The sequence below is a fragment of the Eurytemora carolleeae genome, unplaced genomic scaffold, assembly GCF_000591075.1.
Source record: "Eurytemora carolleeae unplaced genomic scaffold, Eaff_2.0 scaffold91, whole genome shotgun sequence".
NCBI lineage: Eukaryota > Metazoa > Arthropoda > Copepoda > Calanoida > Temoridae > Eurytemora > Eurytemora carolleeae.
Genome location: NW_019396098.1, coordinates 126,807 through 150,137, shown reverse-complemented (window position 1 = coordinate 150,137; position 23,331 = coordinate 126,807). Strand labels below are relative to the sequence as shown.

General features: G+C 33.3%; 3 protein-coding genes across 14 annotated transcripts in view; 2 read left to right on the top strand and 1 right to left on the bottom strand.

Moving 5' to 3' along the window:
• The window catches only part of LOC111694883 (regulator of nonsense transcripts 1 homolog), a 25,480-nt gene extending 2,149 nt beyond the window's left edge, over positions 1-23,331 (top strand). Inside the window, 17 exon segments of the mRNA XM_023463936.1 lie at positions 392-565; positions 1,535-1,591; positions 2,446-2,648; positions 3,333-3,663; positions 4,362-4,556; positions 4,617-5,038; positions 5,202-5,413; positions 5,583-6,012; positions 6,285-6,443; positions 6,724-6,879; positions 11,103-11,178; positions 11,180-11,314; positions 11,941-12,054; positions 13,226-13,294; positions 13,594-13,647; positions 21,925-21,969; positions 23,039-23,331. Of these exon segments, the coding sequence (XP_023319704.1) occupies positions 392-565; positions 1,535-1,591; positions 2,446-2,648; positions 3,333-3,663; positions 4,362-4,556; positions 4,617-5,038; positions 5,202-5,413; positions 5,583-6,012; positions 6,285-6,443; positions 6,724-6,879; positions 11,103-11,178; positions 11,180-11,314; positions 11,941-12,054; positions 13,226-13,294; positions 13,594-13,647; positions 21,925-21,930 (2,793 nt within the window). The 3' untranslated portion in view covers positions 21,931-21,969; positions 23,039-23,331.
• Positions 9,124-11,096, bottom strand: LOC111694871 (uncharacterized). The gene is made up of 3 exons (XM_023463916.1): positions 9,632-11,096; positions 9,531-9,583; positions 9,124-9,330 (listed from the first exon to the last, which is right to left on the bottom strand). Exons 1-3 carry the CDS (start codon positions 10,480-10,482, stop codon positions 9,194-9,196), a joined length of 1,041 nt encoding a protein of 346 aa, XP_023319684.1. The 5' UTR covers positions 10,483-11,096; the 3' UTR covers positions 9,124-9,193.
• The window catches only part of LOC111694868 (1-phosphatidylinositol 4,5-bisphosphate phosphodiesterase gamma-1), a 34,003-nt gene continuing 22,202 nt past the window's right edge, over positions 11,531-23,331 (top strand). For all 12 annotated transcript variants that reach the window (XR_002763742.1, XR_002763740.1, XR_002763739.1 and 9 more), the window contains exon 1: positions 11,531-11,551. The gene's annotated coding sequence lies outside the window, so the exon portion shown is untranslated. The remainder of the gene's footprint in view (positions 11,552-23,331) is intronic.

The following is a 23,331-nucleotide window of genomic DNA, read 5'->3' as shown; positions in this document are numbered from 1 at the left end:
GAAAAGATTTCGAAGATTTGGTGGTGGGNGGTTGACTTCTTCTGACAATTTTCAATCAGAGTTACCTTTACTAGGGCTTCTTGCAGATCTCATATATCACATATCACACCAGTTAAAATCGTTATTTCCCTAATTAGTAAAAAAAAAAAATTATTTAAGTTTTCTAAACAAACAAACGAGAGAAAGTTTTTTTTAAGGAGAAGAGAATTTATTTTTAGATAGATATATAATATCTTGTTTTCTACGGAGAGATGGTTGATCTTATATCTATCTATCTATTTATAATTTGTCGATCTATCGATCTATCTATCTATCTATATATTATAATGTCAGGCCCCAATTACGCAGGAATTCACTCCACCCACCAATGTTAATGACTGTTGTTCTCTAGGATATGAACTGGGATCAGGAACAGTGGCGACCTCTGATCTCTGACCGGCAGCTGTTGAACTGGCTGGTCAAGGTTCCCAGCGACGGAGAACAGCTCCGTGCTCGTCAGATCACCGGCGCGCAGATAAACAAATTAGAAGATTTATGGAAGGAGAATATTGATGCAGAGTTCCAGGTTCTTATTTGATCTGGTCTCATTGGTTTCAATTTGATTTAATTTTGATTAAAAAGTTTGAATAAGTTTACTTCAATTCTGATTCAATTTTGATTTAATTTTGATTCAACTTTGATTCAACTTTGATTCAACTTTTATTTAATTTGATTTGATTTTCATGACATTTTTTAATATGATTAAATATATCGATTAAAGTGATTAAATTATGATTAAATCTTGATTGAATTTTGATTAAATTTTGATTCAACTTTGATTCAACTTTGATTCAACTTTGATTCAACTTTGATTCAACTTTGAATCAATTTTGATTCAACTTTGATTCAACTTTGATTCAACTTTGAATCAACTTTGATTCAACTTTGATTCAACTTTAATTCAACTTTGATTCAACTTTGATTCAACTTTGATTCAACTTTAATTCAACTTTGATTCAACTTTGAATCAATTTTGATTCAACTTTGATTCAAAGTTGATTCAACTTTGAATCAACTTTGATTCAACTTTGATTCAACTTTAATTCAACTTTTTTCTGTCAATTTTTATTCAAAAGTTATAAAGTTTAATTGAATTTTATTTTATTATATGAAATTTATTTTTCAGTGCGATTCAATTTTGAATAAATTTTGATTCAATTTGATTCAATTTGATTCAATTTTGATTCAATTTTAATTTAATTTTGATTCAACTTTTATTCAACTTTGAATTAACTTTTCTTTCAATTTGGATTCTATTTAAATTCAATTTTGTTTCAATTTTTTTTCAATTTTGTTTCAATTTTGTTACATTTTTGTTTAATTTTTTCCAACTATGATAAAATTCTGTTCCCATTTTGTTCCAATTTGGGTTGAATTGGAATTCAGAAGTTTGATTAATTTGGATAAAGTTTGATTCAAGTTTAATTCAATTTGGATTGATTTTGATTTGGTTGTTAATTAAATGATGAAGTCATATAAAACTGGTGATGTTCAGGATCTAGAGAAGCCTGGAGTAGATGAAGACCCTCAGCAGGTTCTCCTCAGATATCAGGTAAACATTATACACCATATAATATAATTCCACACAAAAAAAAAACATCCAATCCAACTACTCAAAATAAAATGGAAGATCTTTTATCTCTCGAAATGATTCTCAACCACCCCAAAACATAATATTTTTCCTTTAATCTAAATAGTAAATACAATCTGATGGAATTCTTTAAATTCATTTTTAATTTTGCGCCAAGCTCAAGCAGTTTTAACATTCTGAGCTGGGAACTTTAGAATGCTGGATATTAATGCTTAATCCTCTCTTTTTGCTAATCTCGAGACTAACATAATTTCTAGATTATGTTAGTCTTGAGATTAAATATTAAGATCAACAAATTGGATTCTAACAAGGCCAGATTGGTTCGTTTTCCTGACTGAAAGGCCCTTCACTTAATTTCTCACCCATTTATTTATTAATACATTAATTAAAATTGGATACAAAAGTATCTCAAACATATTTTTAAATATTTTTCTTCACAGATTAATTTACAGAATGGCCGATCACAAATTCTTGATTTGTTAGAAATTGCGGATTTCTCTCATGGGATAGACTTTATTTTCAAGGCTGTCATTGGTCAATACAATTTACGAACTAAATTCCTGCACTCTCATTGGAGAAAATAATGTAAGGATATCCAAAGAAAGAGAAAAAGAGTGGATTAAGGAATAAAATTAAAAGTTTCCACAGTGGATATTCGGATTTAGTAGTTAGGATTAAAGGTTATCCATTCTAAAGTTCCCAGCTCTGGGTAAAAATATTTTTTTCGGGAGCAATGATTTCTAGCTTTTTTTAAGCTTTACAAAAGTATCCAGCCAAGTAAATGTATTTCTAATCTGTTTGTTTTTAATGTTCAGGATGGATACCAATACCAGAATATATTCGGTCCCCTCGTCAAACTAGAGGCCGACTACGACAAGAGGCTGAAGGAGAGCCAGACCCAGGACAATATCGAGGTCAGGTGGGACGTCGGCCTCAACAAGAAGATAACGGCGTACTTCACAATGGCCAAGAATGACAGCGACCTACGCCTGATGCAGGGTGATGAACTGAGACTCAGGTATAAGCTTTGAATTGTACATTAATATTGAACTTTGGAATGGGGTAAGGGGGAGGTTCAGATCTGTTATTAGATGGATAAAAAATTACCTTAAGCGTGGCATTTAACTAATTTTTAATCTACGGATAGAATGGGTGTAATTAGTAGTATCTTTCGTAATTTTTACCTCTTTCTTTCAGATTTTTTGGGATTACGATTCAGTTTTAGTTTCCTATTTTTTTATGGTTGGTGCACTAGATACAATCAGAGATAAGAGAGTTACAGAGATCGATTATCAGCTAAAATATGCGATATTTTCCACAGCATGTTCTATTGGGTACAAGTACTGTACACGACCAATCAGCAAACATCTTTATTTAGGGATATTTAAGGATCCTTTGGATACGAAACACAAAATCTTCAACAAAAAAAAAAGAATGAATTTATAAATGTAATGTTTCATGTCTAAAATTGGAGTATTTTTTTTAAAGTTGTAAAACTTAACCCCCGAATGGGTATTATGTTGAACAAGTGGCCGTGAGATGGCACTCTAATAACCTATCGTAAAAACGTAGCATGTCGTGCCGGGTCTATTTAGGCCTTCGTAGCCCACCCTGTGAAATGAGATAAGCAGTCTGAGTAGTCTGGATACAATATTCTTTTAGCATACTTCTTGACCCAGTGTACACAATTTGTTTTGCCTAGGTATTTGGGAGACCTTCAGAAGTCCTGGTCCGGAGTAGGTCACGTGATTAAGGTTGCGGACAATTTTGGAGAAGATATTGGAATAGAGCTGAAGAGCAACCAAGGAGCTCCCACCACCTGCACGTCGAACTTCGTCATCGACTATGTCTGGAAGTCCACCAGCTTCGACCGGATGCAGGCGGCTCTACGGAAGTTCGCCGTAGACGACACTAGTGTATCCGCGTATATCTATCACAGGCTTTTGGGACATGACGTAGATGATGTTTTGTTTAGAACTCATCTCCCTAAACATTTCTCAGCTCCGAACCTTCCTGATCTAAACAGATCCCAGGTTAGAACTCATTTACATATCATTTCTCAGCTCCGAACCTTCCTGATCTTAACAGATCCCAGGTTAGAACTCATTTATTCAACATTTCTCAGCTCTGAACCTTCCTGATCTAAACAGATCCCAGGTTAGAACTCATTTAATTAACATTTCTCAGCTCCGAACCTTCTTTATCTAAACAGATCCCAGGATAGAACTCATTTAATTAACATTTCTTTGCTCCGAACCTTCTTTATCTAAACAGATCCCAGGTTAGAACTCATTTAATTAACATTTCTTTGCTCCAAACCTGCCTGATCTAAACAGATCCCAGGTTAGAACTCATTTAATTAACATTTCTTTGCTCCGAACCTTCCTGATCTAAACAGATCTCAGGCTAGAACTCATTTAATTAACATTTCTTTGCTCCAAACCTTCCTGATCTAAACAGATCCCAGGTTAGAACTCATTTAGTTAACATTTCTCAGCTCCGAACCTTCTTTATCTAAACAGATCCCAGGTTAGAACTCATTTAATTAACATTTCTTTGCTCCGAACCTTCCTGATCTAAACAGATCTCAGGTTAGAACTCATTTAATTAACATTTCTTTGCTCCAAACCTTCTATATCTGAACGATGCCATTTTAGAACTCATTTATTAAACGTCTTTCCAAAACATTCTGATCTTTATAGTATATGTTCTATAAACTTGATACTTTTAGGTGTACGCTGTAAAGCATGCCTTGCAGCGTCCCCTGTCCTTGATCCAGGGACCTCCAGGAACTGGAAAGACGGTTACTTCTGCTACTATTATCTACCAGCTGGTTAAACTACACGGAGGGCCAGTTCTAGTCTGTGCGCCATCTAATACAGCTGTAGATCAGCTTACAGAGAAGATCCACAAAACCGGTTTAAAGGTAAGAATTTAGTTTATTTTCCCGAAACTCTTCGAAATATATTTAATTCGATTTAACTAGGTTGTACGAGTATGTGCCAAGTCTAGAGAAGCATTAGACTCTCCTGTAGCTCATCTAGCACTACACAATCAGATTAAAAACCTGGAGGGAACAGGAGAACTACAGAAGCTCCAACTACTCAAGGATGAGACTGGAGAACTGTCAAGTAACGATGAGAAGAGATACAGGATTCTCCGAAAGCAGAGTGAGAAGGATCTGCTCGATCTAGCCGATGTAATCTGTTGTACATGTATTGGAGCCGGAGATCCCAGACTGGCCAGGATGAAGTTCTCTTCTATACTGATAGATGAGAGCATGCAGAGTACTGAACCTGAATGTATGGTACCCGCTGTACTTGGGGCTAAACAGCTCATATTGGTTGGTGACCACTGTCAGCTTGGTCCTGTAGTTATGTGTAAGAAGGCTGCCAACGGAGGACTGAGGTAGCCTAAGATTTTATAGTATTAAAAAAATGTTCTGGATATCTGAGGTCATTTTTGGTCACATAAAAATAGAATTGGTACCTTTGTGGATCAATAACTTAACTCTTAATAAAGTATTACTTTAAAAAATTCCTACACAGCCCTTGACATTTTTTTTTTGCAGTCAGTCCCTGTTTGAGCGTCTTGTTGTTCTTGGAATCCGTCCTTTCCGTCTCGAGGTTCAGTATAGAATGCATCCTCAGCTCAGTAAGTTCCCATCCAACTTCTTCTACGAGGGTTCGTTGCAGAACGGAGTATCCGGTGAGGACCGGAAGCTGAATGTAGAGTTTCCCTGGCCTCAACCTGATATACCCATGATGTTTTATGTTGCAACAGGTTTGTTCAATTCTATTAAACAAAAGTTAGCTTGTTCAACAAAATCAAAGTTTTCAGTAAATATCAATGGATGGGATTGGGGTTGGGGGGTAGGCGATATCTGTATTTGATGAAATTGTATTTAATAAAGATATTAAATACATATTTACAAGTTCATTTTGTGTTATAGGACAGGAGGAGATCGCTGGAAGCGGAACCTCATTCCTGAACAGGACTGAGGCGGCCAGCGTCGAGAAGATCGCGACAAAGTTCCTCAAGGCCGGGATTAAACCTGAACAGATCGGCGTGGTCACTCCTTACGAGGGACAACGTAGTTTCCTGGTCCAGTATATGCAGTATCAGGGTTCCCTCCACTCCAAGATCTACCAGGAGTTGGAGATTGCAAGTGTGGACGCGTTCCAGGGTAGAGAGAAGGATATCATTATTATCTCCTGTGTTCGATCTAACGAACATCAAGGGATAGGTTTCCTAGCGGATCCAAGACGTCTGAACGTAGCTCTAACCCGGGCCAAGTATGCTGTGATTGTTGTAGGCAATCCTAAAGTTCTCTCAAAGCAACCTCTATGGAACCATCTTCTCCACCATTACAAAGAGAACAGGTATGCATAGCACAGAACCATAGTTTCTATAATAAAATGCGGTTCTTAGATTTCGGTTTGTGTTTTTTTGAAGTTAATTGCTGTTCTCCAGAAATGGTTAGAAATTTTGTTAAAGTCAATCGCAGATTAAACTTATTATTTTTTATGCCCATAATCTTTTCAGTAATTATAATTAATGCTAAATTATCATGTACTTATTTGAAATGTCGTCGTTTCTTAGCAGTGTAAAAGTAAATAAGTTATAAATTTATTTATTGAACAATTCTATTTAGATGTCTTGTGGAGGGTCCCTTGTCCAACCTGAAGGAGAGCCTTATGCAGTTCTCTAAGCCGAGAAAGCTTGTGAATGCCATGAACCCTGGGAGCCACTTCATGAACACCGCCATGTTTGACGCTAGGGAGGCAATGGCGCCTGGTGGAGTGTACGACAGGTATTTAAATTTTATTAAGATTTGAATTTTAAAGATTAAAATTTTCTTACCAAACCTAAGGATCCAAATAACCGTTAACTTTCCTCAAGTTCTAATTTTCCAACCCTTCTATATTTAAAACTTTATAATATTTCAACTTAAACGAATCAGAATTCATAGTTTGAAATGTCTAAAGTGAATAGCATCAGGTAGCAAAGATATGTGGATAAGAAAATTAGAGTCTGTTGTGTGTTATCCTCCAGGTCAAAGATTTGATACACCTGACTTGTGTTGTATTTAGGATAAGAGGAAGAATTGAGACTAGACCCGGAGCAAGGACGGATATCAGACATGATCCTCTCACTTATATTGGACCTGACCGCCAAGCTACTCTACCTCCTAGCAACCTTCCAATCCCTGTAGGAATATTCATGAACATGGCCCATGTACCTCCCAGGTAAAACGGAAAAATGAAGGATTAGTTGTAACTCTCAAAATATTTGGTTTTGAGATCAGTGGGGCCAAGCTTTTATATTGGCGTGGCTTTTTCAAACACAATGATTTGATTGATTGGTAAGATGCATTCTAGTTGTTAGGTTTAGTGCTTTATTTTCTAATCTTAGGATTCATGCTTGCCTATTCATCTTATATATATTATTATTAAAGATTTATTCACACACATTTAATATACATACATATATTACATATTACATATATTAATGGTATAATTTAAATTTGTTTTGTTATGAATGATATCAGATGTATTCATTATTCACTCTCATAATCTCCAATTTCATAAACCTGCTATTTTAAAGAAATCTATAGTCAGACTTTTAATAATATTTTTCTTTCCGGAATAAATTCCTTGCACTTAAAAAGTTGATTCAGGAAAAGTACCAAATTTTGGTAACAATAAAAATGTAAGCAATATTTAGAACATGTCAGCTCGTAATTAAAACACATTCTAACTGCATACAGACTTTTTCAGCATATTCTTGATGTTTCTAATAGACTTGACATTCAGACTAATCAAAGGGTGTAAACCCATTATCGATGTTGCAGGTAGACTTAACATCCACATTTCAAAGGGTCTAATCCAATTTTTGTTGCTAGTAGACTTTTAACATCCACAATAATCAAAGGGTATAAACCCATTCTCGATGTTTCTAGTAGACTTGACATCCACAATAATCAAAGGGTGTAAACCCATTCTCGATGTTTCTAGTGGAATTGATATTCACATTTATCAAACGGGAACCTAAAAGGTTTCCTCTCGAACCTACAAGTTCTATAAGGGATTCAGCCCTAGTCCTCTTATAATTAGCAAACATTTTGCATGCTTTCTTGAGAGAGGTGTTGACTCCTCAACTGCTCTCAACTAAGTATATATACTAAGTAATCCTCCTTGTGTCGTAGTTCTCTTTATTGTGTTTTATATAAGTTAGCTTGATCTAGATTCTTCTATTTTTAGAAGAAAAAATAGAATTAATTGAAAAGAATAAGGAAGGTTTTCGTACATGCTCAATGAAAGTTATGTTTCAATGTTGTTTTCACCTTTAATTTCAAATTTCAATGTGTTTGTTTTTTGTTCGTTAATGTATCAATATAGGCAACATGTATTTATAGTCTATATAGCTTTATAACAGTTTCATTCATTTCTTTAGATTAACTTGCAGTATCGTCCATGTCTCGTAATTTTGGACCACCCTCAGCCCTCCCACTGGTTGAAAGTGTTGCAAGTGAACAACTCCCAATTCCCATCAAGCTTCAAAATCCAAACTTAAGACTGTTCCTTTTTACTCTCACTGTTACCCTTTTTCAGATCCCCACATTTATTACATCTAGAATTTATTGACTAAAGATTACAGAAATTTTATGAGCAAACCTTGATACAAATGCTTTGCTCGTGGGAATTTTTTTTTAAAGAAGCTACAAGAAAGGACTTTAATCTTTTATTCCCCTTTTGAGTTTTTAGTTACAGGGATAACATTAGTTCCTACCAGGGAGTAAGGAATAGAAGGGAGATACAACTGACGCGGTTCGCCCTACCATATGATTATACATGCTTCGCAGACGGGTACTCCATTTGTATAAGAAATATTCAGAATAGGTTATTGTAAACGCGGTAAGTGTACATCAGACAAATATTTCTTATACAAATGGAGTACCCGTCTGCAAAGCATGTATAATCATATGGTAGGGCGAACGGCGTCAATTGTATATCCCTTCCATTCCTTACTCCCTGGTTCCTACCAACTCAAAAGCCTTGCTGCAAATGATTTTTTAACTCCTACTAGGTTTTTATCCCATTTATTATTCAAGGGTAGAGTCGATGAATTATCAACCACTACTTTTCATGACCATTGTCTTACTGTTAATCTAGTATGTTCTTTATCAGGGTGGGTCTCCTTTAACAACAAGTTTAAATAATGTAAAATAATGAGCTGTATTGAGCTGTACTTGTTCTGGCCCCACCAAGTTTTCCATTAAGAGAAACATGTTAAGAATAATGTTTATATATTTGAATAGAGTGACGGGTACACATTATTGAATATAGGTTTCTAATTTTAGCCATTTCTGTTAGCATTATTGGGACTTATTTTGTTTTTGCTTTCAATTATAATCAAATTGTGCTTAAATATTAAATAGCTTTTTATAATTTCCCTTTCAAATTTTTCTATTGTTTGTTATTTCTTATAATATCACAATTTTTTTTTCAAATGCCATTAACACTGAATTTTTCAAGAATTTAATTTGATTTGATTTTAGTTTTAATCGTTCTGATCAAATTGTAGTAGGATGATGATATAACCCAGAATAGTGCTCAGGGCAGTGATTAGGGTTGATTTTCTTACAGTAAACAATCCCATAGCAGAACATTCAGTTACAGCTCCGGTAGACATCCAGGCTAGACATTAAACATAATGGTTTTAATAAACACCCGATTTTCTTCTTAATTTTAACAATGTCTTCTTACTTTAAGTAAATAGCTCCAATTTTAACAGTAAAGGAATGATGCTATTTTCCCAAATTTGGTTGTTGAAAAAAGAGCGTGTACACTGTACAGATTATGAAGTCTGTATAGAAAATTAAAATTAATTGTTTTACCCCATCTTATTTTTCTTTCAAGATCATCATCACTTGTATTCTCAGCCACTGCGCTAAAAAAGTAAAGGATAATTTTTTTTTATTTTGACTGAATATCATACCTCAGTGTTTCTATAGTTTTCTGTAGATCTTCATAGCATTGTTGGCAGCACGAGGAAAGGTTCCACAATAAAACTAATGTGTAAGCCATCATTAAGACATACAACATCATTGAAGTTCCATCAGAAATATGGCCAAACGCAAATTGCATCAAGTAAAGAGAGCTGTAAATGTAATGGAATAGAATGATCGGTCCTATTCCTGTTTTAAACCCTTGATAGGCATTTATAATTATCTTGTATTCCACCAGAAACTGAGTAGAGTTGCCGATGTGTTTAAGGTTCTGACACTTGGAGGTGAATAAAGTTGTGAATATGTTAGCCAGAAAGAGAGTCGAACTGCTTTGAATTATCCACACCAAATATCTGTAAACCTGTATAGCAACGATATACCAGGAGTTTCCCAATCTACTGTAGTACATTATCATGTATGCTGTATTCAGAATGAAGTGCATTGTTATTTCAAACATCCTAGATGGCATCTTAAGTTTGCTTTCTGTTATGAGTTGACATTTCCAAGATAGGTATCCCAAACATAGTGGACTACTGAAATAGAAGGCAAGATCCAATACTTGACCGGACAAATCCAAACCAAAACTGGCCTGGTCGCGGAACCCGTTGGTTTGAGAAATCATCGACCATTGATCCACTATTGACATATCTAATAGTTTGCTAGTAATTGGTATTATGCACCAAATTATCATGCTTACAAAGAGGCTGCATGAAAATACTTTGAATTCTTTTTCCCCTTTTGAGTTTGTTTTTAAAGGTATTACATACACTCGAACCAGAAAGCTTAAGATTTTGGCAGAAACTGATTTTTTCGATAAGTCAATAATCTTTTGTTCTTTCATTTTTAAAATCGAGTGAATTGTTGTATTCAACTCAAAGGTTCTTCTTTTACTACAACTAATCTAAACTTGTGCTCTTAGTTTTTAATTTATTTGAACAAAGGGTGTTCACTGTTCATGGTAAGGTGTTAGCAAACTTTTACTTTAAAAACCTATAATTGTTGTTTGTAAAGCCTCCACTGCACCCGTAGAGTCGGTGTTTCCTTGGTTACAATTTTGCTATTTTCCAGTTACCAATACAAACTTTTTGGTGTGTAATGTTGCTGGGTTTACAATCATCCTTTTAAAATCTTTATTTGAAACTGACGTCTGCACATATAGTAAAGTAAGTAAAGGGGTTTACGTACAGAGAGTCCCAAAAACATGGAAACTAAGTGATTTTGAAAATTCTTGTCTGCCATTTTTGGTACTAGAGGTGGATTCAGTTCTCCATGGTGTGACATCAAATTTTGTACAGGCTGAGTTTGGTCCTAAAAATGTATTAAGCAGTCTCTAATTGTGGTTTTAACATAGATCTTAGTTTTTAACTGTCGGTGATAATCTGAATAAATATCAACCCTCAGCAGCTAGAAGGACGGGCTCCATCTCCTACCAGTAGTATGTGTTAATCTGTTAATATCTAGGTTCTATAATCAGCATCAGCAGCAGTTAGCTCAGCAGCTAGAAGGACGGGCTCCACCCCCTACCAGTAGTATGTGTTAATCTGTTAATATCTAGGTTCTATAATCAGCATCAGCAGCAGTTAGCTCAGCAGCTAGAAGGACGGGCTCCACCTCCTACCAGTAGTACGGGTAAACGACAGAACAAGAAAGGAAAAGATTCATATCTCTCCCAGGTAACCTTTAAACATTAAATGGACTATCGTTGTAATTTCAAGGGACCCTCCATCTAAATATAAGCATGTCTGATTGTCAAAGGTATCCCTTTATCTGATCACAAAGTTTAAGATAGCGTCATTTTTCTAGATTGAAGAGTGATTAATTCTGACAGTTAAATCCATAGTTTCTATAAGCGGAAATCCGCTTTTTTAATAAAAACCACTATTGAAGATAATCACATTTCTAAAAGAGAAATATTGTTATCTCATTCATTCTTTAGCATACCAAGCTTTAACGGATACCGTTGTAAATTGGCCATGCCATTCTATAGATAAACTAGAGGGAAGCAAATTTTTACCTTTACAGTCCCTTTAACAACCTTTCTAAAGAAAATAAGAACAATTTTCATTCTGCTTATACTGGTAATAATTGTATTTACACAAATACAAACTAAAAATAGTTTAAACACATTTTTTCGGTCGAATTTATTTATTAGAAACAATTAGTGGAATTTTTGGCCATTTTAGAGATGTGGTTCCAGTGCACTAGCCATACCTAGTTCAAACCACATTGGATTAGATCTTCATTCTTCAATAATAAAATCTAGATTTAACAGGAAAATATTAAAAACTAAAATATTCAGGGTAGTCAAGATATCAGCCAAGGATACAGTCAGGGTCCTCTAACCCAGGGGGGATTATCCCAACCTGGACTCTCTCTATCACAAACTGGACTTTCACAGACTGAATTCTCACAGGTAAAAAAACATACAATACATCACCATAAACTCAGGTTAATTTGAAGTACTGGACTGGCCTGTGATGAGCTAGAGCATGTTGTACAGCATACACGTAGACTAGTTAGGGGAAAATCATCCCCTTCTAGGGAGTTTAATGTGACACACAGACTTATCCATTAACGATGAGACTTTAATAACGACGTGTAACTTGTTAGCTATACCAATCTGAAGGTTGAACTTGTTTATATGTCCTAATTAATCCTATAATGAAATATCAAATTATTCGAGGAAGAACAAAATAATTGTACACTGTACAGTTGCGGGGAACCAAAACGTAAGAAAAAATTCTGAATTAGCTGCATCCTATTCGACGAGAGTAAAACCAATGAAAGGAATAAGAGATTATTGTAAATTTTAGCGTTCTTAGGCTCTATTTTTAGTGTAAACAATAACAAGAGTATAAACAAGACTTTGTTTTCCGGAGCAGGACTGAAGGGCCGGTCCTAAGCAATTGTTATTTACTCAATGATGTTATTTATTCAATGATGTTATTTACAAGAAAACTAGTTCCAGAGCTAAACAGTGAAATGAAAACAAGCCATCCCCCCTCTCCTTAGTTGAATATCTCATTGTTAGTAATTTAACTTTCCCAGTGTGATGACACATAATTTCTTATTTTGTAAATCCAAGTTTTTGTTATTTGAACCTAGTTATTTTCTATTTTGGAACTCTGTAGTGCACAATTCAAATCTAGGATCCTTGTTATTTTTCCTGGAAACATGGTTAAAGAATTTAAAAACATGTTTTCATTCCGTCCATAGTTGAGAAAACTTTTTCAGATTTGGTTTCTAATCAAATTCTGATTTTGACTTTACTTCTTCCTTCTTTTGATGTCAGTCATGTCATGATTTGGTTTGGTCTGTTCTGGTTTGACCTGATTTGTATCTGATTCTCATTCTCATTCTCATTCTGGTATTGATTCTGAACTTAATCCGGATTTGTATCCTGATCCTGATCCTGATCCTGATCCTGATCCTGATCCTGATCCTGATCCTGATCCTGATCCTGATCCTGATCCTGATCCTGATCCGGATCCGGATCCGGATCCGGATCATGATCCTGGTCCGGATCCTGATCATGATCCTGATCTTGCTCCTGATTTTACATTAAAATTTATTTTTATTTTTAGGATAGTTTAATTGCTGGAGATATTCATTCTCAGTTGGACGGTTTATTATCCCAGGATTCAACATATCAGGTATTCCGGAAGTCAGGGGTTTCATTTCTCTTCAAAAATCATTTTTTATTCCTTAAAGGAATATTTCCGCGTAAAGAAAATCACGAGTTTTTATTGGTTAGTTGGGTAAAATTAAAGGAGGATATTCATATAAAAAATTAAGCATGGAAGTCCCATTTTTCTGTAAATCTTCCTCCCTTCATCCATATTCCTCTTACTCTACCAATCTAATTAACCTTAACAAGTTGTATTCAAACTGGAGTGCATCATGGTTTGGAGGAAAGCAAAATTGCATTTTGACATGATTTTCTGTTCTGTAGGGAGACAGGTTTGCAAGTCAGAGACATCAGCAATACCTTTCCCAGTTCTCACAGGTAGGAATACAACATTTTATAAATAATATGATATAATTAGTAGAAATACAACATTTTATAAAAAATATAATACAATTAGTAGGAATACAACATTTTATAAATAATATAATATAATAAGTAGGAATACAACATTTTATAAATAATATAATATAATTAGTAGAAATACAACATTTTATAAAAAATATAATACAATTAGTAGGAATACAACATTTTATAAATAATATAATATAATTAGTAGAAATACAAATAATATTTAATATAATTAGTAGAAATACAACATTTTATAAATAATATGATATAATTAGTAGAAATACATCATTTTATAAGTAATATGATATAATTAGTAGAAATAATATAAATTAGATATTGAACAATTAAATTAGTAGACATATATAGATATTACTTAGATAAAAGAAACGTAGCAATATTTAACTATTAGAAATATATAACTACTGAATCAGTAGAAATATAGAACTGTTGAATCAGTAGAAATATAGAACTGTTGAACTAGTTGAAATATAACATTATTGAAATAGTAGAAATATAGAACTGTTAAACAGTAGAAATATAGAACTGTAAAATTTATGATTTTCGTTATCATCTTTGAAATAGACTGATACTAAATTTTTGTGTAAAATTCAAATTGAGATGGAGGATGCAGGTGATGTACTTTTCCTCAAAATGTTAAAAAACTTAATTTATTTGATTATCAATGTTGACTATAAAACTAGTTAGTAAGATGTCATAATATGTTACAGTAAAGTGGTAACAAACCTTATCCCCCTCTCTTCTCAGTTCTATTCTCATTGTTGACTATAAAACTAGTTAGTAAGCTGTCATAATATGTTACAGTAAAGTGGTAAAAACCTTATCCCTCTGTCTTCTCAGTTCTATTCTCATTGTTGACTATATAACTAGTTAGTGAGCTGCCATAATATGTTACAGTAAAGTGGTAACAAACCTTATCCCCCCTCTCTTCTCAGTTTTATTCTTATTGGCAATATGTATCTATAAAAAATCTTGCCAAATTTGTGTAAAAGGTAACATTTGGGGTTCTCTTGATTATTTTGAACTTCAGAACTATATTAGGTTCGTAATCATCCAATTACTTTCTGGTAATGTTAGTATAGCGGTTTCTGTTTTAAAGTACGATGGAGAATATAGTGCAATTTTACTCAGCTTGAAAAGTTTATATTATTATTATTATATTCTTGCAGGGTATTTTCTTTAATAAATAAGTTATCAGTAACATGTATGTATACTTTGTGGATATATTCTTGCAGGTTATCATATCTATTTTCACTTAAAGAATAGAATATCAGTTATATGATAGATCTATCCCTGGTTTTAGAGATACACCATGCATATATCTTGTATCTATTCTATCCCAGGTTTTCTATAGACACCCTGCGTATATCTTGTATCTATTCTATCCCAGGTTTTCTATAGACACCCTGCATATATCTTGTATCTATTCTATCCCAGGTTTTCTATAGACACCCAGTATATATCTTGTATCTATTCTATCCCAGGTTTTCTATAGACACCCTGCATATATCTTGTATCTATTCTATCCCAGGTTTTTTATAGACACCCAGTATATATCTTGTATCTATTCTATCCCTGGTTTTCTAAAGACACCCTGTATATATCTTGTATCTATTCTATCGTAGTGTAGTGTAGTTATCCGAGCTGACCGGACGTGTCTTTGTGAGCTCCCGGATTAAACTGACCGACAACCCAACACCGGGNCTATAGATACCCTGCATATATCTTGTATCTATTCTATCCCAGGTTTTCTAGATACACCTAGTATATATCTTGTATCTATTCTATCCTTGGTTTTCTTTAGACACCCTGCATATTTCTTGTATTTATTCTATCCCAGGTTTTCTAGATACACCTAGTATATATCGTGTATCTATTCTATCCCAGGTTTTCTATAGACACCCTGTGTATATCTTGTATCTATTCTATCCAAAGAGAATAGAATATATATTAGAGGGGAATTTATTAGAAAAAAGTGTAAAACGGCCATTTTGTTGTACTGTTTCCATACTGCAGGTGTACTTCACATATTTATGCTATATAACCTTTTGGGCCCTGGAATATCATTTTATAGAAAATCTAAAATTAATATTAAAAGAAAACCAAATTATGAAATAGGCTGGTTTCATAATTGACCAATCATCATTTCACATAGACTCTATGCCTTTCACTTTACAAACGTTGATTTTCCGTTATAACTATAAATGTTTTTTATTCACCTAATTCATTTTAAAGTTTATTTAACAGCTTTAGAAAATTCGATATTGAAATGGATAGTCTATGGAACATAATGTATTAATGTACTCTACTGCATATAATTTGTGAACATTTACATGGTTTGTACACTTTGAACTCCCTTTCAGGCTGAAAGGGACTGAAAAAATTCATACCGAGAGATTCTCTAAATTACCCTCTAATATATATTCTTTTCTCTTTGATTCTATCCCTGGTTTTCTAGATACACCCAGTATATCTTGTATCTATTCTATCCCTGGTTTTCTAGAGACATCCAGTATATATCTTGTATCTATTCTATCCCAGGTTTTCTAGATACACCCAGTATATATCTTGTATCTATTCTATCCCTGGTTTTCTATAGACACCCAGTATATATCTTGTATCTATTCTATCTCTGGTTTTCTAGATACACCCAGTATATATCTTGTATCTATTCTATCCCTGGTTTTCTCCCCTTCTTCAACTAAGAAAATATCCTGAGGCTGTTTTCTCTCTGCTCCAGTCCTCGGTTTCACTATTAGTTTACTGTTTAGAAGCATATCCTGTATATACTCTTCAACCCTTGCCCGACGAGGACGACGTGCATTGTAAATAAAATCAGGGAAAACTTTTTCGGCCTTTTACAATTCTAGCAACATCGGTGGGAAAGGTGGTTAAAGTAACTTTATTTTTATTTTAGTTTTCCATTTAATCCTTTTAGAGACAAACTTATCTTAAATTACAAATTGCTCATAGATAATATTAGGTGAATCCTTGCTAGATGTACTTTATTAGTTATCTGCATCACTACTCATGTATTTATAATCTCTGTTATTGATCTTTGTTTGTATTCTTCTTCTTTCTTGTCACTGAATCTATCTTTTTCAATCTTGTACATATTTTTTATTTACCTTGTTTGTCTTTGTATCTTTCTTTTTCAATCTTGTAGATCTTTATTTTTTTTTTATTATTCTGTTTCTATATTTTTCAATTTTGTTAATCTTTTATATTATTCTTGATCTTATTTGTCTCTGTAACTATCTTTTTCAACCTCAAGAAATAATAATTGTCTTAAAACATTTTTAAAAAATTCTTTTTTTGCAAATTATCTTTTTTCCATCTCATTATCTGAGTTCGTTTCCCTTTTGTCCATTGGACAGACCAACATTTTTTTTATTTTTTTTTTATGGTTATTTTATCAGTATAAATGTGAAACTAACATCTACTTTTTTACTTTACAGAGGCTTGGTCAATCACCATCACCAAATTTTAAATCTTGTTGATCTTTTTATTATTCTTGTTCTTATTTGTCTCTGAATTTATCTTTTTCAATCTTGTTGATCTTTTTATTATTCTTGTTCTTATTTGTCTCAGAATTTATCTTTTTCAATCTTGTTGATCTTTTTTTGTATTCTTGTTCTTTATTTGTCTCTGAATTTATCTTTTTCAATCTTGTTGATCTTTTTTTGTTTTCTCGTTCTTTTTTGTCTCTGAATTTATTATTTTCAATCTTGTTGATCTTTTTATTATTCTTGTTCTTACTTGTCTCTATATCTATCTTTTTCAATCTTGTTGATCTTTTTTTGTATTCGTGTTCTTATTTGTCTCTGTACCTATCTTTATTAATTTTGTAGATCTTCTTTATTATTCTTTTTCTTATTTGTCTCTGTTTCTATCCTTTTTAATGTATGCTCTTAAAAGAAAAGAAAAAATTTGTCTTTAAAAGTGTTAGTTCACATCCTTGGGCAGTATATTGACTATTGAGTCTTTATCATATTTTTATAAAGGTTTGAAAAGATTTATAAAACCAATAATAGTTGATCCTTTCTATAATAGGTTCCATTTGTTTTTATGGTTTGCCTTTAGAATTTGTTGATATTTCTTTTAATGAACCCTCAAGGGTTTGAAGAGAAATAAAATATTGTTCATTCATGCTTGATATATCCCAGAGAGGTAATCCTTCATATTCTCTCTTCTTGCGTAATCCATCATATCCTCTCTTCTTAAGTAATTCTTCATATTCTCTCTTCTTCAGTAATTCTTCATATTCTCTCTTCAGTAATCCTTCATATTCTCTCTTCTCGAGTAATCCTTCATATTCTCTCTTCTTGCGTAATCCTTCATATCCTCTCTTCTTCAGTAATCCTTCATATTCTCTCTTGTTCAGTAATCCTTCATATTCTCTCTTCTCGAGTAATCCTTCCTATTCTCTCTTCTTCAGTAATTCTTCATATTCTCCCTTCTTCAGAAATCCTTCATATTCTCTCTTCTTCAGTAATCCTTCATATTCTCTCTTCTCGAGTAATCCTTCATATTCTCTCTTCTTCAGTAATTCTTCATATTCTCTCTTCTCGAGTAATCCTTCATATTCTCTATTCTTTAGTAATCCTTCATATTCTCTCTTCTTGGAGTAATCCTTGATATTCTCTCTTCTTGAGTAATCCTTCATATTCTCTCTTCTTGAGTAATCCTTCATATTCTCTCTTCTTGAGTAATCCTTCATATTCTCTCTTCTTGAGTAATCCTTCATATTCTCTCTTCTGAAGTAATCCTTCATATTCTCTCTTGGGTAATCCTACATATTATCTCTTCTTGAATAATCCTTCATACTCTCTCTTAGGTAATCCTTCATACTCTCTCTTGAGTAATCCTTCTTGCTTTTTCTCTTGAGTAATCCCTTTATATAATCTCTAGAATTTTCCCTGTTCTCACTGTCGAAGTAATCCTTTTATATTCTCTCTTACGTAATTCTTTTTATTCTCTCTTGAGTAAACCTTTCATATTTTCTCTTGAGTAAGTGTGACATGATGGAAAACCAATAATGTTCGGAGGCTTCATGTTGGGGGGGGGGGGGGGGGGTGAAAGTACAAAGTATTGGATAAAGAAAATAGTCTAAAAGAGACGGGAAGGGAAGTTAAGGAATTTAGGTTTAATCTAAATGATTCTCTAATGAACATCTATGGTTTAAAGGGACTATAAGCATAATTTAAAGGGGCACTCCATGCAAAGAGGAAAATGTCAGATTTACAACGGTACCCTTTAAATTGACTGTTCATCGAGTGAAGATAGCTCTGTGTTTAAATATCTTGAAACCCACTTGATTTTGAATACATGTAAATCTCGGTGTATGCTGCGTACAGTGTGAACTTGACACAGCTGATTCGTTACTTGTTTTCCTTGACTTAAACGAATATATAAATTATAAAGCGGTTTCCAAAAATTCGAAAGAAAATGTTTATTTTCCGCCAATTCTAGAAACTACATTTTATATTTTTTAAACTGAAAACAGTTTGAAAACAATTAAAAGCGTTTTCGTGGACAAATGAAAAAAATCCGAAAATCGTGATCAGTCAACGGTTTTCAGGGTATCGTTGTAAATCGCGCATTGCCATCTTTGCATAAAGACTGGAGTCACTTAAAATTACGCTTACAGTCCCTTTCTGGGTCTTCAATGTCAATGTACACTTAAACCTTGTAATTTTATATACATAAGTCTACGAACTAAACAATTATAAATATATTTTTGGATATTTTTGCTCACTTCAGCTAATTATTGTGACCCAGTATATCTTGTATCTATTCTATCCCTGGTTTTCTAGATACACCCAGTATATCTTGTATCTATTCTATCCCTGGTTTTCTAGAGACATCCAGTATATATCTTGTATCTATTNCCGAGTACTAAATTATATATCAAGACGGTATACCAAGGAGAATAGCACTTATCGGATAAAGTTTATTTACATTTTACTATTATATGTAAAAACAAACCCTATCTTTGCTCTTAAGTTTTACTTTTATCGCTTCATAGCTTATACTACAACTAGCTTGGGAATCCAGCTTCACCTGAAAACCAAATTAACATCTTAACTTGGAATTCTCAAACCAAGCACAGACCATTCTAGTGGTTCTACCGAATTCGACAGCTGAAATTTGAGGCAAATCGGTCAGGGGGTTATGATCGGACAAACAAACAGACATGCAAACAGAAATTACTACTTTGATTATGTGTAACTCGACGAAACTAAAGAAAGATGTGTGAAAATAACAATATTGACAGTTGTATTGTATTTGCAGGGTGGCCAAAATGTACGGATTGTACGGATTGATTTTTTTTTAACCCTAAAATTGTACGGATTGTACGGATTGTACGGATTTGTTTTCAAATTAAATGTACGGATCTTTAAAAAAATGTACGGATTGGTTTAAAAAAATGTACGGATTGTACGGTTTAAAAAAAAAAAAATTGTACGGATTGTACGGATTGTTTTTCGAAAATTGTACGGATTGTACGGATTTCTTCTGAAAATGTACGGATTTTTGTACGGATGGGTTCAAAAAAGTTTTGGCCACCCTGTATTTGTATTCTAAACGAATGATAAAGACGTATCAAAGAGACAGGGAATGTTAATATATCTACATTTACAAAGCAGTTTTCGTAGTTTATTGAGAAAATTTTATAATCGTAAATTCTTGAAGATTCGTTAAAAAATATCAGAGAAAATCCATTATTTGTGTCACCCCAGTTTAGCTATATTTATTATTTATTAACTGAAGGGAGAGGGGAGGAAGGCCAACCACAACCATTCTTACTCCGAGCAACATTCTCATTTTCTCATCCGAGCCACCTCGAAATCCTTTTAAAAATATTTTTTTAAGTGTCCAATCCTTGAATATAATAATATATTTGAAAATCTGTTCACGTTAGGGAATAAATGAAATATTGAATTTTCTCTTACAAATTTTGAATTTGTGAAAAATGTATATACTCCTAAAACCATGTTCTACAAATAAACATCTGTCTGCAGTAGCCCTTTTTCAGTAGAATACCGCAAATTATTATCAAATTCAGTCAAAACAGCTGTTTCTATTCTTACCACTTAATTTTCACTCACATATCCTTAACGATTTAATTCATATGGTTGTGACGGATAAATTGTAGCAAATGAAATGAAATGATTTTAACAATTTAAATTAAACCTTATTTTCTCCTTGGATATTACAATCGTGTGACAGGCAGAAGTGCGACAACTAAAATTTGCCTTATTTGTAAATATATCAGAAATCAATGATTTTTTATATGGGTTGAAATGGAAATTTATAGACCACGTTAAATTTAATACTTTGATATAATTTTTGAATCATGAAAGTTTGCCATTTTGGAGGTAGAAGAGGTTTTATGTTTGAACCTAAATAAAGTTTGACATCAATCTCATGGATTTGAAGATTCCAACATTATAAAATCATTGCAACACTTCAATCTAGCCATGCTTCATGCCCTAACGTGGCAAGATTATCAAAAAATATTCTCATCTTCAAGGATTGGACACATAAAAAATATATTTTGAAAAGGACAAGGGTTTCGAGGTGGCTCGGACGAGAAAATGAGGAGAATGTGGCCCGGACTAGGAATTGTTGTGGTTGGCCTTCCTCCCCTCGAAGAGAGCCAACCCGAAACATATAGTGTACATTAGTAAACTATGAGAAACTGTTGTCGACCTAATACAAAAAAAATATCAAATAATTGATTTCATTTTATAAAAGTCTATATGATAATGATAATAATAGTAGTATCAACAGAAATGGAAGTAGTAAAAGTAGCACTCATATTGGTAATGGTAATGGCAATAATTATATGTAATAGCTCATGCTTTGTAGTTGAATAAATATTTGAATGAATGAACAGCAATATCAAAAGCAATAGCAATAGCAATTGTTGTAGCAATGGCAATGGCAATAGTAATAGTAGTAGCAATGGCAATGGCAATGGCAATGGCAATGGCAATGGCAATGGCAATGGCAATGGCAATGGCAATGGCAATGGCAATGGCAACGGCAACGGCAATAATATAAACAGTAATAGTTAAAATAATAATAGAAATCTAAAGAAAACTAATCAAAATGATTATAAAATTATTGATAGAACTAAAAGCTTAAATGATATCAAATATGGATAGATAAGAGATTATAAATAATAATTTATTATTGTATTTGAATGAATAATATTTTCAGCAGTGAAGAGTTGAAGAGTGCTCCGGTTTACTGGCTCTATATAAGGAACGGTTCATCTTATACTTATACTATCCCACCTCTAGACCTTCCCCCCTGACCCTTACACCCCCTCCTCAACAGGCCTTCCCCTTACCCTTTCACTTACACCCCCTCCTCAACTAGGCCCCCTCTTTACCCTTACACCTTCTCCTCTTCAAAAGAAATATTTGACTTGATTTTTTGTTTAAATGTATTTTTGATATCAATATGTCTGAGATTGATGTATATAGGTTCTAAACTTTACCAGGGGTCCATATAATTCCCAAAATAGCTGATTTTCTCGATCCCAAAATAATTTTTTGCCCCCAACTTTAAAAAATAATGCCACCAATTGTAAGAAAAAAATGCCCCCAATTAAAAAAACATTTTCAAATTCCACAAACACATTTGCCCCCAATTGCCCCAAATTCGGAAAAAAATTGCTCCCAATTGTAAAAAATGCCCCTAATTAAAAAAAAAAATTATATTCCACTGACACATTTGCCCCCAATTTAAAAAAAATGCCCCCAAATTTTTTTTTAAATTATCATTTAAAAACATTTGCCCCCTTTTTTTCAAATTTGTCAATCCCAAATGGGATTGAAAAAGGAATTATATGGACCCCTGAACTTTACCCATTTATCAATTTTATGAAGTTTATTAATTTCTTTATTCAAAATACGACATTTACTAAATTATAATTGTAAGAAGAGTTAGGTACGAAGGTCACCTTTTTCTTTCATGAATTAGTGTTCATTACTTTTTTCTCTCATGAATAAGTGAACTTTAACCCTTTCTTACGAATTCTTGTCGAACAAAATTCATTTTAGATTTCTAATTAATGTTTCTGGCATTTTGTTGGAAAACTTAATTATTTCTTTTTAGAGAAACCAATGAAAGTCAAGTGCAACCAGATTGTTTACGATTGTCTTGTATTTTCCAAAGTGAATTTTAGAATGAGATTTGGTCATGTAATTCATTTAATTTTGTATTTACGTCTTTATATTGCATATTGGTGTGTAGTATCCAGTCTACTCCCGGAGCAGAGTCCGTCCTAGTCTTAATTATACCCGGAGTCCAGATGAAACCGTAACAGTTGAACCAGACTCAGGGTACAGGAGACATCAGGAGCATGGAGCGGGGTGCTTCCTAGGAACCTGATCACGTGACAATCCCCTGGACTGGCCGGAGGGAGGTTAACTCTTGCCTATACCCTCATGGGTCTTCATGGCGGAGCGTTAAGGAGAATAATGCATCGTGAAATCAAATTCAGATTTATCTTTGACAAATCCTAAATTTTGCTATTATTTTCTCCATATACTTATATTCACTTCTCCCTCTTTTAATTTAAACTAAAATTGGACAAACATAATATATATTTTTATTTTT

Excerpts from the sequence above, each read along its gene's own strand:
- LOC111694871 (XM_023463916.1), bottom strand. The coding sequence starts at position 10,482 with ATGAAAGAACAAAAGATTATTGACTTATCGAAAAAATCAGTTTCTGCC. Across the intron at positions 9,584-9,631 it reads AAAACTATAGAAACACTGAG|CGCAGTGGCTGAGAATACAA; the intron begins GTATGATATTCA and ends TTACTTTTTTAG. Across the intron at positions 9,331-9,530 it reads TGAAAGAAAAATAAGATGGG|CCTGGATGTCTACCGGAGCT; the intron begins GTAAAACAATTA and ends TTTAATGTCTAG.